Below are 15,366 nucleotides of genomic sequence, written 5' to 3'. Positions count from 1 at the left end.
TCAAGCCTTTTCTCATGATATTTTCAGATAACAACATTCAGATAAAATTAATACAAGCTTCAAAGCGGTATCCACACTTTTGCATGATTACCTGAAGAGCACCTCTGACACTCAGGGGGCAGTGCGGACTATTGGATAAGGCACTTGACTGGGAATCAGGAGGTCTTGATTCTATTCCTAACTCTGCCATTAACTCACCATGTGACCTCTCTGTGTTTTGGTTTCCCCATCTTTATAATGGGGATAAAGATTGCTAAAAGACCTTATGCAGCACTTTAGGATACGCTTTAATTTTGGTTATCCTCTATTGACAAAACCTCCTAACCCAAAAGACATACGCATCAATGGGAATTCTCTGGAGGACTTTCTGCCATAAGTTTCCTCTTCCCAGTGGAAGGTCCTGACAACGTGGAACGTAATATTCTAAAAGTGCTTTTCTAACTGGAAAAGCAGGCGGCATGATGCTTTGAAGGCAGCGATCACAGAAAGTGTTACAGAGAGCCCAGCAGTCTGAGGGTTCTCTAGAATTAAAAATAAAGTCTTTTTTCTCTAAGGGAAAAGCTCATAGTCACATGAAAAAAAAGATCCTTCAGGGTTTCTTCAGCAGCTCTTCCTCCAGGAGCATCTATTTTTAGTTGGAAGTATAAATCATACAGCTCACAGGCCAAAACGGGATTCCCTTAAAACAAAATGCTAAATCCATCTGCGTATGGTATGGGCAGATGCCCACTAGCCAACTAATGCCACACACAGCTCAGCCATTTGAATAGAATAATAATACATTTCATTCAAATGACATATTAGGATATGAGAAAACATTGATTGTTCCTCACTATACTACACTGATGTAGCATTATCCCAATTTTGCAGCCCAGGAGACCAAGGCTCAAAGAGGTGAAGTGATTTGGCCAAGGCCACTCAGAAAGTCAGTGGCAGAGTTGGGAATGGTTACCTGGACACCTGTCCTCCAATCACCAGCTGTAACTCTGAGACAAACACATCCTCTCCGCAGCAGCACAGTTATTATTATTGATAATATTTAGATAGTTCCCCTCAATCTTCCTAACTTTGAACAGTTAAGAATATCTCAAATAAAAGAGAGCAAATGACACAAGTTATAAAGTAGCCTGGATAACATCCCATTAGATGAGATACACAATGAATAAAATTACTGTACTCGATTCAGAAAGATATATATTGTGAATACAAAATACAGACAACCCCTCCTCCTCTACCAAGATGCATTACTAACAATATATAGCATATACAAATACAGTACAGTCATAGGTACATAGATACATACATGCAAGCAGGCAAGCACTGTATACAAAGAATTAAGAACTATATCTCCAATCACAACCAGCATTCATTAAATAAAAATAAAAGAACAACAATAAAATGAAATGAACAGTAAAGAAGAAATGGGTTCTGTTAATTTAACAAATTAAAAAAAAAAACTTACATGGATTTTTGGCAATTTTCCTTCAGACATTATACACAGCAGTTGGGCTGTGTACTGAATACCTGATCCAAAAAGAAATATAACCACATTATGCAAACAGATGGGGGCAGGAGTCAGGTGAACATGCAGCTCTTAACAACATTCATCTATGGGATGAGAAAGCACCTCTGCGTTCCCACAAAAGGACTGGAATCTACTCAGCTCTTCATTCACTATAAAGCATAAGCAAATGCTGTACTGCTGCCATCCCAGGGTAAAATCCAAATGGCAGGACAGAAAAGAACAATCACGTCAGAGACCTCTGAGCTGTCCCGTCCCCTTTTACTTGTCATGTGAGATTTAAAATGGATGGAGGAGGGGAGGAATTTCAAGAGGGGAGGCAAAAGCTTTTTTTAAAATCCTTTTTGTTAGTCTTAAAGAATCAGAATTAAAACCACATTGAAGAATGGAAAGAATAATAGGTTGAGTACTGATAATGGTGACATATGCGCTTTTTCTGAAGCATCGGGAAGAAAAATATGCACCTGTGTTTCCCCTTATCTGGAAAAGTGCCTGGATCTTTAAGAAGGTGGATTTCAGCGTAGGAAGAATGGACTTTTTATGTACTGTGTGGTACAGGGGTTGCTATGATACATTCAGAGGCATTTTCTTGAAATAACATTGAATCCAGCTGAAGCCAACAAACAGTGAGTTAGGTCTCCAGTCACCCCAGCTCTAACATATACAGTCAATGGAAAGCTTTTATGGGATTAACGGGGTAATTTTTATGGCCAGCATATTACAGAAGGGATGTTCTCTCTCTCTCTTTTATTTTTAATTAAAAGGTAACTTCCCCCTCTCGCCCTATTTCTGGCTTGAGCTTTCCCACAAAAGTGAAACAGACCCTACTCGTATCCAGGAAAAAGAGAGACTTAAAGGGCCAAACTTACAAAACAGCCTCTGAGACTCATACTCTGCAAACACGTATACATGTAAGTAACTTGAATAGACCCATTGAGTTCATGTATGTAAGCTACTCATAAGCATATTTTTTGTATGACCAGATATTAAAATTGCAAGTGAAATCATTTGAGAGTGAAGGTAATAAAATATGGACATCTAGCCATGTTGTCACCCCAAACAACACCACTTCACTATTATAAGCAGCCATGGCTTGGACCATGAATGTGGAATATTGTGATATTTCTTTTATTTTAATAAAGACAACTAGCTAATTGCTCCTGAGAATCAGGCAGTTAGATGGCTGAATGCTATATTTTTTAAATGCGAAATCACAGTTGCAATGTCACCAAGATGTGATTGTAGAGGCCGAGTTGAGGGCCATTTGAAAGACTGGCCTTTAATGAACAGGTTGGGGGAAAAATAGACTCATTTTTAATGCCCTTCTCCTCCCTTCCCATCCAAAAGGCTATGAGAAACCGCTATCTATACAATAAGAACAAGATTGTTTAAATGACACACAAATATTTCTACTCCCAAACTTTCATTTTCACATTGTTACATATAAATCTGCCTTCTTTGATTCCATTAGCCCTCAGCTAAATAAAATACAAGATTTAAATTGAAATTATTTTCCCATTTCCAATTTCCAATTTATTTTTAAATAAAATGAAATTAAAAAAACAATACCCAATGATCACTCTACAATTATTAGAGTTAAGCGTAGCATTTGGCACCCCCATTCCACACTTGCACCCCCATTTTAATCCCCTAGCAACACAAAATACAAAACCGCACCACTAATGGAATCAAAATCGTAGCATACAAGCTCACACACTCAAACACAGACCCTTCACATACTAGCATGCTCACACATACTCTAACATATGCTGTCATATACACACACATTTCCAGAATGCAAAATGTCAGCCAGAAGCTCTGCATTAAGGAATGTGAGTGTGCTAGACAGAAATACACATTAGTTATCAAGCATGGTAGAAATCTTATTTAAAGGGAAACCTTCTTGCCAAAATCTAACCTTAAAAAAAAAAATTCAGACAGTTAAAACCAGTTTTCTCTCTTTTTGCTTCTTTCCTCGATTTTTTTGTGTGTTTCCCCCTCTACTCCTCTAAATAACTATGCCATTCAAAATTATTAAATCAAATCATTTTGGGGGGTTGTTAGTTTCTGAGGGGAAAAATCCCAGGCAAAGAATTCCCATTTCATGGTCATGTATGTTCATTCAATATGGTTCCAAGAGGTTTTACAACCCATGCATATATTGACATCAGATGGCTAAGATAGAAAACACGGCAAATTCTACTTGTTAAGCCATCCAAACCATCATCATGATGATTTTTTAAAAGAAGACCCACTCAGTCTTCTATAAAGTGAAGCAATCACCTGTTCCATGGGTAGCTACAAGTGAGTAAAAGGAAAAACAGCCAGCAGGCACTGGAGTTGTTGCTATGGGCTTGTGTCACAATTTATGGAGGTATTATTATAGATAGATAAAATATGCATTAAAACTGGCTATATTGATTAAACATTTCTTGCTGGTTTATGTGGCTGAATGCTACAATATTTGATGCTAGTGATTTTTTTTCTTCCCTGTATTTGCAGTTAAAGCCAGGTTTGAAAATGTCAGATTTGCAGCATTTGTTTTACTTTCAAATTCTGACACTTTACTGTAACTATACACTTAACTATACATAAAACTGTTGCTTAAGTTGTAACTGACACACTCATTTATATATATGTGTATACAGTATACGTCTACATCTATATCCATCTATATCTATGGCTTTGTGAATATGTATTATTCCAGCTAACTGAGTACATAGGAAAAATAATATAGACGGAGCTAGTTTGAACTGCCTGTATTATCACAGAAATACACTCACAGTTAATATTATCATGAGACGCAAACATTCCCAAAACAGGCTGTGATTATTTTTAACTTTTATTTGTTTATTTTAGCAAGCCTGAATCTTTTCTTGCAGCAGAAACAATAAAGAGTGGACAAGATTTTCAGACAGAAACACTGCTTCTGTGTATGATATTTGCATGGAGAAGATATTACTCTTCCCAGCACATTTCGTATTCCTACTAAACTTTGTGCATTGAAACCCATCTCCAAAACCACCCTGTTACCCAGCTTGCAAACAATTTCATTTTGCTCTGGACATCTCTTAACAGAAGGACCTCGAACTAGTGGCCACCTTCTCATTGAGCCTATAATATGTACCTTAGCACTTCATTTTCAAGAAAATCAATGTAAATGAAGTCGCCAAAAACTGCCCATATCGGAATCCTGTTATCCCTGAGATGGGCAAAGATTTTTCATTTGTACTTTAAAAAAAAAAGGAAGCCTAACTAATATTTTTAGAGAAAAATCAAAATATGATCAAAACCTCTGCATCTGTTGCTTTAAAAGAGGAAAACAAAGCATGCATTACTTGTCATCTCTGATCTCTTCCCACTCTGCAAAGATATGAAACACACATAAACAGAAAAAAAGCCCAGCTGGTTATGTTTCATTCTCTGCTATATGTCTAAAGAAAAGAGCTATGCTAACCTGGTGGGAACACAGAATTTGGAGGCTTCTGGACTGAACATTGAGTATTCGAGTCACACTGTCAAGGCAACAGAAATAAATAAATAACTCAAATTTCTTCCCCTTTTTGTGGCTAAATGTTATTTTAGCAAAGATTTAATAACATTAATTTCTCAGCTAGGATTGCTCTCCACCTTTTAAAAACGGCCAGTGCTCTAGATTCAATTAAATACACACCATCTCTCACCTGGCAACTACATAGTTACTCTCAGAGACACTAGACATTAATTGCTTGCAAGAAATGTTGACCAAAAAATCCCTATTCTGTTCTTAATGGGAGTCCATATTTTTTAAAAGAATCAAAACAACACAGCTAGTGCTTATTCTTTTAACAATGTTTTTTTACTCTGTTTCTAGCTAGGTATGTACACTGTATCTAGCGATCTGTAACCAAGAGATATATGAATGGATTATTATTATTTATCACATTTAAAACCCAGGCAATAAGCAGCTACACTTACAGGCATACTTAAAAGACAAGACATGACAAAAGATTTACGGAGAGATAATATACCAACGTCATACATATCACAGCGAGGCCATGTTGAAGCTCAATGCGTTTTCCCCCCTCAGTAAGAAATCTCTCTCTCTTTCTCTCTCTCTCTCTCTCCTTTCTCTCTCTCTCTCTCTCTCTCGCTCGCTCTTGCTCTCTTGTTGAATTGCTAGTGGCAGTAGCCCCCAACAGCTCAGGAGAAAAAATCCATTTAACGAGTGCCCAGGAAGAACATGAGTATGACATTCACAAGCAATAGCACTACGATCACTGCAAAAACGACCACCGTTTGAACATCCAAGGTCATGGTGCAATGCAGAACACTGTAGTGTTCAAGATGTGGGGCTGGTAGATTTGGAGATGTCAACCTCTGCTCTGTAAGACTGTCCATACATCCACCATGCTAGAATAAAGGAGAAAACTGTTCCTGGTTTGGTTTGTTGGTTGGCTGGTATTTGATTTTGGTCTGCTTTTTGTTTGTTTGTTTATCCCCCTATCTGCTGCCTCTAGCTCATTCTGGAGCCTGCTAAGTGAAGCATCATCACAGTGATCACTTCAGACGCAAAATCCTTCCTTCTTAAAAAAAAACCCCAAAACGCAAATGCTGACTGCAAGGTCCTCTCTCTTTCTCTTCCCCCCTCTCTCTCTCTCTCCTTCTCTTTCTTGCTGGCTGGTTTGCTTTTTAATTCGTCAAGCCAGTGCAGATAAGCAGCTTGTGTGAGTGTGACAGCTCTGCAAGCTGCTGCTGCTGCATCTCTCAATGCGAGGCGGGCCCTTTCGCATACTAATCAGCTCCAGTGACCAGGCAGTGAAGGGAACTGGGCTGTCAGTCAAATGCAAAGGAAAAGCTGGAACCATAAATGAGTCTTCCATTTAGTATGGCAGTGAGGAGCAGGATGGTTTCTTCTGCTTTTAAAGCAGTTCAGAAAATACATAACTTTGTGGAACAGAGCGTGTGGTCTAGTGGTTAGAGCACAGGCCGGTGCCTCAGGAGACCTCCATTCTAGTCCACTGGCTTCTTGTGTAACTTGATCAAGGCACTAGGTGTATTGTGGATTAATCTTTGGATGAATGATGTTGTTATTTCTAGGAGGCTGTTCAGTTTAGGGACAGATAAGATGGCAAGAATCACAGTTTAAGGCCAGAAGGAACCACAGGTTCTTTTCGTCTGACTTCCTGTATCTCACAGGCCACCAGCACCATCCAGTCACCTGCACATTAAACCCAACAATGGAAATCAGACCAAAGCATTAGAGGCCACAGGAGACTAGACTATTATGTGCCACAGGCAGAGAAGCTGAGCTCTTATTATGCCTTTTGTCAGAAGGAGCAACCCACACTCAATCATTTGGAACCTCAGTGTAGGTCTGAAAACCAGACCGTATGTTTTGAAGAGTAAGGGACTATCTCTTCTTCTCAGTTCCGCCCAGCACCATGTACGCGATCAAACTATAAATACCTTATGGCACAATCTCTTTGTCCTTGGTACTGCACGTGCTGCATTACTAACAGATTTCTCCACACAGAGAACTAAATTATGCCTTAATCCCATGCACACAGAAATACAGAAGAGTGGAGTAAAGGGAAAAGGGGTTGTAGTAACTTTATTTATGCTACAACCGTCCAGAAAGTTCATTTCTACACTAAGAAAACAAAAACACACACAAAAAAACCCTCTCTTTCCCCGGCCTCCAAGTCATTTAGGTCCTTAAAAGATAAATATACAATACTTTGTTTCCCAGTTCCTGTCCTCTCTCTACACTCAGTGAATTCTGAAAAGCAAATGATTGATGGCAGTAAGGGTAAGACAAATGTAGAAACACTGCCAATGCACATGCCTTACATACTGAAATGCAAAAATCAGGGCTGATCTTCGATGCATTCCAGGAAATCTGCTCTTGAGAATTTACTCAGGAAGTTTATTCATGGAGACCAGGATGACGGGCAATAAATGAGTGTCGTTTTCATTGAAATTAAAAACTGCCAAGATTTCAGAAAGATGCTAGGCTCTTTAATTTAAGTGGATGTGGCCCCAGCCTCCTTGAGCCATCTTTTCTCATCCCATGATCCTAGTCATTAAAGATCTGAGTTGGCATGTTACTTCTGTTGCCGTGCAATATAACACCAAAACTCCTGGACCCAGGGGAGATATCCAGGGTCTGAACTCAAGACATCTAGATCTAAAAAGTATAAGCCTTGGCTACTTAAGCTAAAGGACCAGCCTCCTTAGAAGGCAGGCAGTAGCAGACTCAGACAAACTTCTGTGTGGTCCAATCATTAGAGGGGGACAAAGCCCCATGGCAGGTTAATGTAGGTTACATGATAGTCAATCAGCAGGAGGCAGTGTTTTTTGTCATGACACCTTCATGATCGAACAGTGCATAGAATAGTGACAGAAGTGCTCCTGATGGCATTCAAAGTGATTGGGATCCGATCCTGACCTCACGCCACTGAAGCTGATGTTGTTACAGCAGTGTGAGATCAGAATCAGGCCTTAGGTCTGAGCTGTCATTTAAAGCTCTGTTAAAGAAATAGATGTTTGCTGTTGGGCTTATTTTATTGTCGCCTCTGTCTATTGGGTGAGTTTATGGAACAGATACTTTCATAAGATGCCGGTAGGGTTTGAACCTCCAACACCAAAGAACAAGCCTCTCCCATTAACCCTAAAAGAGAAAGTTCTTTCTCTGCCAGCAGAGGCTGTTACCTTCTAGCAGTGCCTGGCTCCAGACATGCCACCCACTTTGCCAGTCTGTCACATTCAGTGCTGGTGAAAGATGCTGGATCAGTCGTGGGCACCTGCGGCCCGTGGGCCACATGTGGGCAATCAGGGTAATCCGCTGGCAGGCCGCGAGACATTTTGCTGACGTTGACCATCTGCAGGCATGGCCGCCCGCAGTTCCCAGCGGCCACAGTTCAGCATTCCTGGCCAATCGGAGCTGCGGGAAGCGGCGGCCAGCACATCCCTGTGGCCCATGCCACTTCCCAGAGCTCCCATTGGCCGGGAACAGTGAACCGCAGCCACTGGGAGCTGCGGGCAGCCATGCCTGTGAATGGTCAATATAAACAAACTGTCTCGTGGCCCGCCAGTGGATTACCCTGATGGGCCGCATGCAGACTGCAGGCCACAAGTTGCCCACCACTGTGGTGGATCTTTAACTCACAGAATAGGTACAGCCCAGACAGTAGCTGTGCAAGCTCGCCCCACACTCTCAACCCATCCTAGCAAGGAAGGAGTATTTCTGGAGTGGGAGGGGAGTCCATGCTCCATGGCTCATTCAATGGTTTCTATGATGGGGACATCTGTTTACTGGGAACTAGACTGAGACTACAAAATATTTACCATTTTCTGACTAGGTCTAGAATAAGTGTGTTGTGTTGATCTGTGTCAGGAGTAAGTGTAGGCTTGTGTTATGTGTTATGTAAAATAGATTTTTCTGCTTCCCTTCAAAAAAACAAAAACAATAAAAAAATAAAAGCAAAACTCCATCGCCAATGTTTGAGATTCCTTGTTCAGTTCAAACAGACCATTTCTCATTCAGGAGGAGACAGTGAAGGAAGATTTTCACCTGCATATTTACAAGAAGCTCCTTTATAAACTTTCCCAAAACAACACAACTGCCTTATTAACACACTGACCAGATTGCACCAGCCTGACAGATCTGCTGGAGGATTTCTCTCTGAACTTGCACTCTTTACTGCTAGTTTTAAGGAGCATTTCTAGGATTCTTCTGACTGATGCATATATTCTACCAATTCAAACTATCTAGAAGGACAAATACATTCAAAGGGTGTGGAGCATTTGTTGGTGATGTCATCATTTTCCAAACTCATTCATTTTCTCCTCCGATTGTTTTCTTTCCAGCTCAGATAAACCTGTTCCAAACCCCCAGATCTGAACACCTCTGAACTTTGAGGAAGTTCCAGTCTGGGTCTGAACTCTGCCACTGACTTTTCCTACAACTGCAATGGATCTGATTAACCTAAAACTCAGAGGAACCAGTGATGCAAGTAGAATTAATTTCTTACCGGTACGCTGCACTCATTGGAGGGACACAAATGGGGGGCATCAGCTAAATGGGGGGGGGACATGATCCCCCATGCGACTCCTCCCCACCTCCAGCACGGGGCCACTGCGCTCTCCCTGTCCCCTCCCCATGATCCATCCCACGTTACCTGGGTGGGCTCTGTCCTCCTCCCGCCTCGCTGGAGACTTCCGAACCACAGGGCTCTCTAGAACCACAGTGGCAAAAGGAGCAGAACATGGGGCAGCTGGGTGACCTCATGCTGACAGCTCTTCCAGGGTGGCTGTACCACCCCCAGCCCTGCCCCCAGCCCCTCCGGAGGACAGGGCTGGGGGCAGGGCTGGGGCAGTACAGCTGTGCCAGAGGAGCTACACATTCTGCTTCTTTCGCCACTGCGGTTCCTGGGAGAGCCCAGCGGTTCAGGGCTCTCCCAGGAACCACGGCGGCGAACGAAGAAGAATGTGGGGCTGCTGGCAGCAGCTCCTTTGGTGTAGCTGTACCACCCCCAACCCTGTCCTCGGCCCTGTCCTCCGGCATGAAGTTGCTGGCATGGGGCCACTGGGTGGCTCCACGTTCTGCTCCTTCTGTGACTTTCCAATATGGAGTGCCGGCTATAAATATCTTACAGGTATGGTGTACCAGACCATACCACTGTACTTGCACCGCTGACAGGAACCTTGACTTACAGCTGGTCTCCCTCTCTAAAATGGGCCAAACCAAAATCCCAGACCCAAACTCCCTTGGACTCTGGGGGAGTTTGGAACTGGAACCTAACCTTGTGGCTCATGCTCATCTCTACTTCCTACAAACGGAATCACTAAGGGTTGTGTTGTGTGCTAACCTCACAGACATGGCATTGAGTAATGGCCACCATGTGACTCAACACATTGATGCTCAGCAGAATATTTGTCAGGAGACTTGAAAGGGTACAAATGTGCAGGAGCATGGACAAGAGAAGAGATTCAAGTGTTTCATTCTTTCTGCTGAACACCAGACTCTAAATCTGAACTTCTTGTGGGCCATCCACTCCATAACCTTAGTGTATACACACAGGGACAGCATGCACATAGACTCACATTACAGGAGCTTGCACAACCACAATTTACAATGAGGGTTCAAGGATGACATGTTTAGTATGAGAAGGCAGGAGCCAGTTCTGAAGGCATAACATAGACCATGCAAATAAGAACAAGTTCAAGTAGCTGCCACTAAGAAATTTCACTTTTTTTAATGTACTGGACTCAAATACAGAGAAAATTGGAGAGGCGACTGAAAACATACCAACTGTAATCTTGTTAATTTTGAGACTTATGTCATTAAAGAAGCAGCACCAGTTCCATAGACTCATGCCACACATCTGCATTTGTAATAAACTGGCTTAAGGCATGTGATCATGTCTCCCACTTGGGGATAACCACAGTGATTCTAACGGTCTTACTCACAACTAAAAGAGACACTCCTTTAGCTCAGGCAGTAGTGACTTATGCTTTAAACAGTTCAATTCTCATTGAAATCTCTGCTGTCTCTGCATTCACTAACAGAGAGAGGAAGGATGGTCCAGTAGTTAGGGCCTGACACTCTGGAGACCTGGATTCAAGACCCTGTTCTGCCACAGACTTCCTGTGTGAAGCTGGGCAAGTCTCTTTGTGCCTCAGTTCCTGCATCTGTAAAATAGGGATAATAGTGTCTCACTAAGATTGTGAGGTGCTCAGATACTATGGTGCGGGGGCCATATAAGAACCTGAAACATGTAGATAGAGCATGACTGTTTTTTTAGTACAGTTACATGGTTTTCACAAGGAATTCCCAATCCACATCATATTCTTTTGGCCTAAAACAGCCAAGGAAACAGCCATTGTGTATAACCCAGAACATGGGCTAACTACTTATTCTAAACTATCTATTCCACAGTGTATTTAGCTATGACACTCTGAGCACCTTTCCCAAACCTAAGGAAGAGCTCTGCGTAACTCAAAAGCTTGTCTCTCCCACCACCAGCAGTTGGTCCAATAAAGGCTATTTCCTCACCCACCTTGTGTCTCTATTGTGTACAACAGTAAGAAGTCACTAAATTTCACATCCATCCCCATGCTGAGAGCAGCCTCTTACAGGAGACATGTTTTTAACAAACTAAGAGTAAGGATAGTGACACTTCCCAATTTGATTTATTTTTTAAATCTTGATCGCAAGTTACTCGTAATGACAACGTTGCATTTTTCAGATACAACAAGCTATGTTAAAATGACAGCTCTAAGAAGCACTGTTCCAAATGGATCGGGGCCTGGTTTATGAATGTTGGGTAGAAATCAAATAGTAAGAGCTTCCAGTCCAGTCACTTATTGTTTGGTCAGTAATAAATCTGTGACCTAAAGCCAAATGGTTCTAAATCTAAATCGTTGATGAAGATATTGAACAGAACTTTACCCAGGACCAATTCCTGCAGGACCCTACTTGATATGCCCTTCCATCATGACTGCAAACCACTGATAACTGCTCTCTGGGAATGGTTTTCCAACCAGTATTGCACCCGCCTTATAGTAGCTCCATATAAATTGTATTTTTCTAATTTGTTTATGAGATCATGTGAAACAGTATCAAAGCCTTACTAAAGTCAAGATATCCCACATCTACCACTTCCCTCCAATCCACAAAGCCTGTCAAAGAAAGCTATTAGGTTGGTTTGACATGATTTGTTCTTGACAAATCCATGCTGACTGTTACTTATCACCTTATAAACTTTTAGATGTTTGAAAATAAAATTATTTGCTCCATTATGTTTCCGGGTACTGAAGTTATGATGGCCTCTGCAGAGTATAGGAGAGATTAGGGTTACACTTTTCTCTGAACAAAGCTTCTACTCCACCATGTCTTCCAGAGAAGTTTGCAGCTTCATCAAATGCATAAGCAGCCATCTGTTTGTGGTCCAATTTAGAAGTATTTAACTCTTCTAAAATGTGGGTTGTCACAGATGCAGCCGATGTGTCTTCTATAACCTGAACATCTAGAAATGCATCTACTGGCCTACCACTAACTTCAGGATAACGTACGCAATTACAATACTTGACATCCATTTGCATCGATGCATTCATCAGCCATGTATGTAAAAAATTTTGAATTTGGTGAGAGAGTTCTTCACTTTTTCAACTGCTGAGTCCTTCACAATTGTACTGCATGCTTCTAACCAGTCAGTTGAGTTTCTTGCAGAAAGATAGTGAGCATTTGCCGTCTTGTTCGGAACCAGTGTCCAACCCTAGGGTTAACAAGTGTCAACGCACTTAACATTGACCTCTACTTTGTAGTGTGTGGTATTTCTTGCTAAAATAGAAAGTATGATGTGACAGCCATATTTGTTTGCATAAACTGTGTTGTGCCTCCAGCATTAACAATCTCATAAAGAACTTCGAAAATTGGCTTTCACGGTGACTGGTTTGTAAGGTTTTCTGCATGTCGATGCAGTCCAGAGACTTGGTGTTCTGCAGCCTTTTCATGTAGTTTGTCAGCAGTGCTGGCTTTGCTAATTGGTCTGGCAATGGGAAGTTTTCCTTATTCATAAGCTTTTTTGCAAGAGGTGCCCCAGTAGCCATCTTCTGTAATGTCAATAAATGGGAAAAGTTTGACCTACAAACATCAGGAACTGCCTTTTGGTTGTGGAGACACAGTTTCTTCAGTAGGTAGCTGTATTTGTGCTTTGGGCTGTTTGGCTGTAGATACACCACTTGAACCTTCAGATGACATATTCTTGGTATGTTCTTCATCTTGGTTGGTTTGACCACTGGGTGGTCTGATAGGGAAACTTGGGGGAGGTGTAGGGAAATCCCTGCTTGGGGTTCAGGCATTGGCTTTAGCTGGCATTTTGGGCAAAGATTCCAGTGGGTTATTGGTTTATCCCAACTGGTTAAAATAAGTCAGCTGCCCCCTGTCCTGTACTGCATGGGACAGCCTGTCCTGCATCCTGTGTTACTCACTTCAAGGACTTTGCAGAAGTCATTCTGGATTGGAAAAGTGCCCCTTCTCATTCCTTGTGTGACACGTTTCCACGAGGCAAAGACAACATTTTTACTCCTCTCGTGAAAGGAGTACATATGAGAAATGCTCCCAGCTTTGTCCAGTCTCTGCTTTGAGGAGCTAACTGCTTCCCTCCTTCTTATCCCCAAAGCTGTGGTTTGAAGTGGTAACAGACATGGTCACAAGGCTTGTTTTGGTGCTCAACTCACCTTCTGCCCTCTCCTCTGTTTTTCTCAGACACTTTATAGGGACATGCACTTGGATGGATTCTCCCATATGCTACAACCCCTCTATGCTGATGAAGAGAGGCTGTAACAGCCTCAGCCAGCTGAAGGAGAATATACTTGGTGCAGGCACTGCATTGGTATGCTACTGACTGCCTTATACAGGCCAACTCAGGGTGCATATGGGTGGGGTCATGAGCAGGAGGAGGCACATTAAAGGTGTGTGTTGAGGGTTGCAGAGTTGCCAGTAAGCAGCTAAGGCAGAGCTGCTGCAACTTAGCTCTCTGGCTGCTTAACTTACACGGAGGCCATTTTAGCCCCCGCAACAGCCCAGAAACCTAAGGGTACCAAGGTGGGTTAATGTCACATTGACCCACTCCCTTCCCAGGCTACTCTTGTGTGTTCTGCACCTCTGGAAGGCTCAGTGCTCAACCTCATGCCTACACTCACTCAGCTTTTCGAAAAAATGCTTGGAAATAGTCCCCCTCAGCATTCTCCATGGGGGAAGTTTATGGAGGGAACAAAGGATGGATGCAAGGCACTAAGGTGGAGTGATTACAGGAGTCCTTGCACCTCTGCCTGTCCTGGAAGGGGATCTCTGTACCATTCCCAACAGGTTGACACATTTAAGCAGGGCCGCCCAGAGGATTCAGGGGGCCTGGAGCAAAGCACGGGAGCTGCAGCGCTTGTACTCACTCGGCGGCGGTCCAGGTCTTTGGCTGCATTTCGGTGGCGGGGGACCCTTCAGTCGCTCTGCATCCTCAGCAGCACTGAAGGGCCCCCGCCGCTGAAATGCTGCCGAAGACCCGGACCGCTGCCGGACCAGGGCTCGCAGGGCCTGGGGCAAATAACCCGACTTGCCCCCCCACCTGGGCAATCCTGCGCTTAAGGCTTTGGGGATATATAAGGCTTGGATGGAGGTGCTAGTTCTTTGATTAGATGTACTCTATGGTTTGTAGAGGGCGGTAGCAGCTATCCCTGCTCCATAGGTTGAAGGTGAACATTCAGTTCCCTCTCACAACCTTGCAAAGATCTCAACATGAAATCTGATGGCTGCAAGTGGAGACTGATTTCACCATCTGGGAGAAGTCTTACAGAACCCATGGGCAGTGTACCTGATGATGGACTTGAGGAAGAAGGAGTCAGATGCTCAAAAGCAGAAAGGATATAAAGCTGTTCCATGTGAGAATCAAGGATGTGTTTCAGTTTTGCCACAACATAGTAAGATTCTTTAAAAGTCAATGCATCACCTCTCATGTGCTGCTAAAGAGCACATCTAAGTGTTTTCAGCTGTCTAAGCCTGACAAGGTCCAGCAATTAATAGTGCAGCGCTGACATATTGGGCAGAATGAGAAGAGTATGATCGCTGATGTACATACTAACAAACAACACCATAAGCCTTGGAGAGGAAAGGGCAGGAGAAGAGAAAGTTTTCCACTCAGCTGTGGGTCGTTGGGTATCCTTGTAGAAAGCGATGGTTTAATTAGACCCTTTGCAGCACAGAGTCTCTCTCTCTTCAGAGCATGGGCTAAGATCAAATCTGCTCAAGTATGTGTCCGATTCAGGCACCTCCCCTGATGTGGTGTAAGAAATTCACACTGCTC

General features: G+C 42.7%; 1 protein-coding gene across 8 annotated transcripts in view; it reads right to left on the bottom strand.

Moving 5' to 3' along the window:
• ARHGEF9 (Cdc42 guanine nucleotide exchange factor 9) overlaps positions 1–15,366 on the bottom strand; it is a 326,751-nt gene that overhangs the window by 158,187 nt on the left and 153,198 nt on the right. The window contains exons 1-2 of one of the 8 annotated variants that reach the window (XM_030576349.1): positions 5,544–6,254; positions 1,463–1,524 (exon numbers count right to left, since the gene is read on the bottom strand). The exons of 3 other annotated variants lie outside the window; for them this stretch is intronic. In XM_030576349.1, coding sequence (XP_030432209.1) covers positions 1,463–1,524; positions 5,544–5,757 — 276 coding nt within the window. In that variant the 5' untranslated portion in view covers positions 5,758–6,254. Of the gene's footprint in view, positions 1–1,462; positions 1,525–1,627; positions 1,733–4,979; positions 5,017–5,536; positions 6,255–15,366 lie in introns of those variants that run through there. 4 more of the 8 variants (XM_030576351.1, XM_030576353.1, XM_030576352.1 and 1 more) reach the window with 4 other exon arrangements.

The sequence above is a fragment of the Gopherus evgoodei genome, chromosome 9, assembly GCF_007399415.2.
Source record: "Gopherus evgoodei ecotype Sinaloan lineage chromosome 9, rGopEvg1_v1.p, whole genome shotgun sequence".
NCBI lineage: Eukaryota > Metazoa > Chordata > Testudines > Testudinidae > Gopherus > Gopherus evgoodei.
The sequence above is the reverse complement of the archived record's forward strand: the minus strand, read 5'-3'. Positions and strand labels throughout refer to the sequence as shown.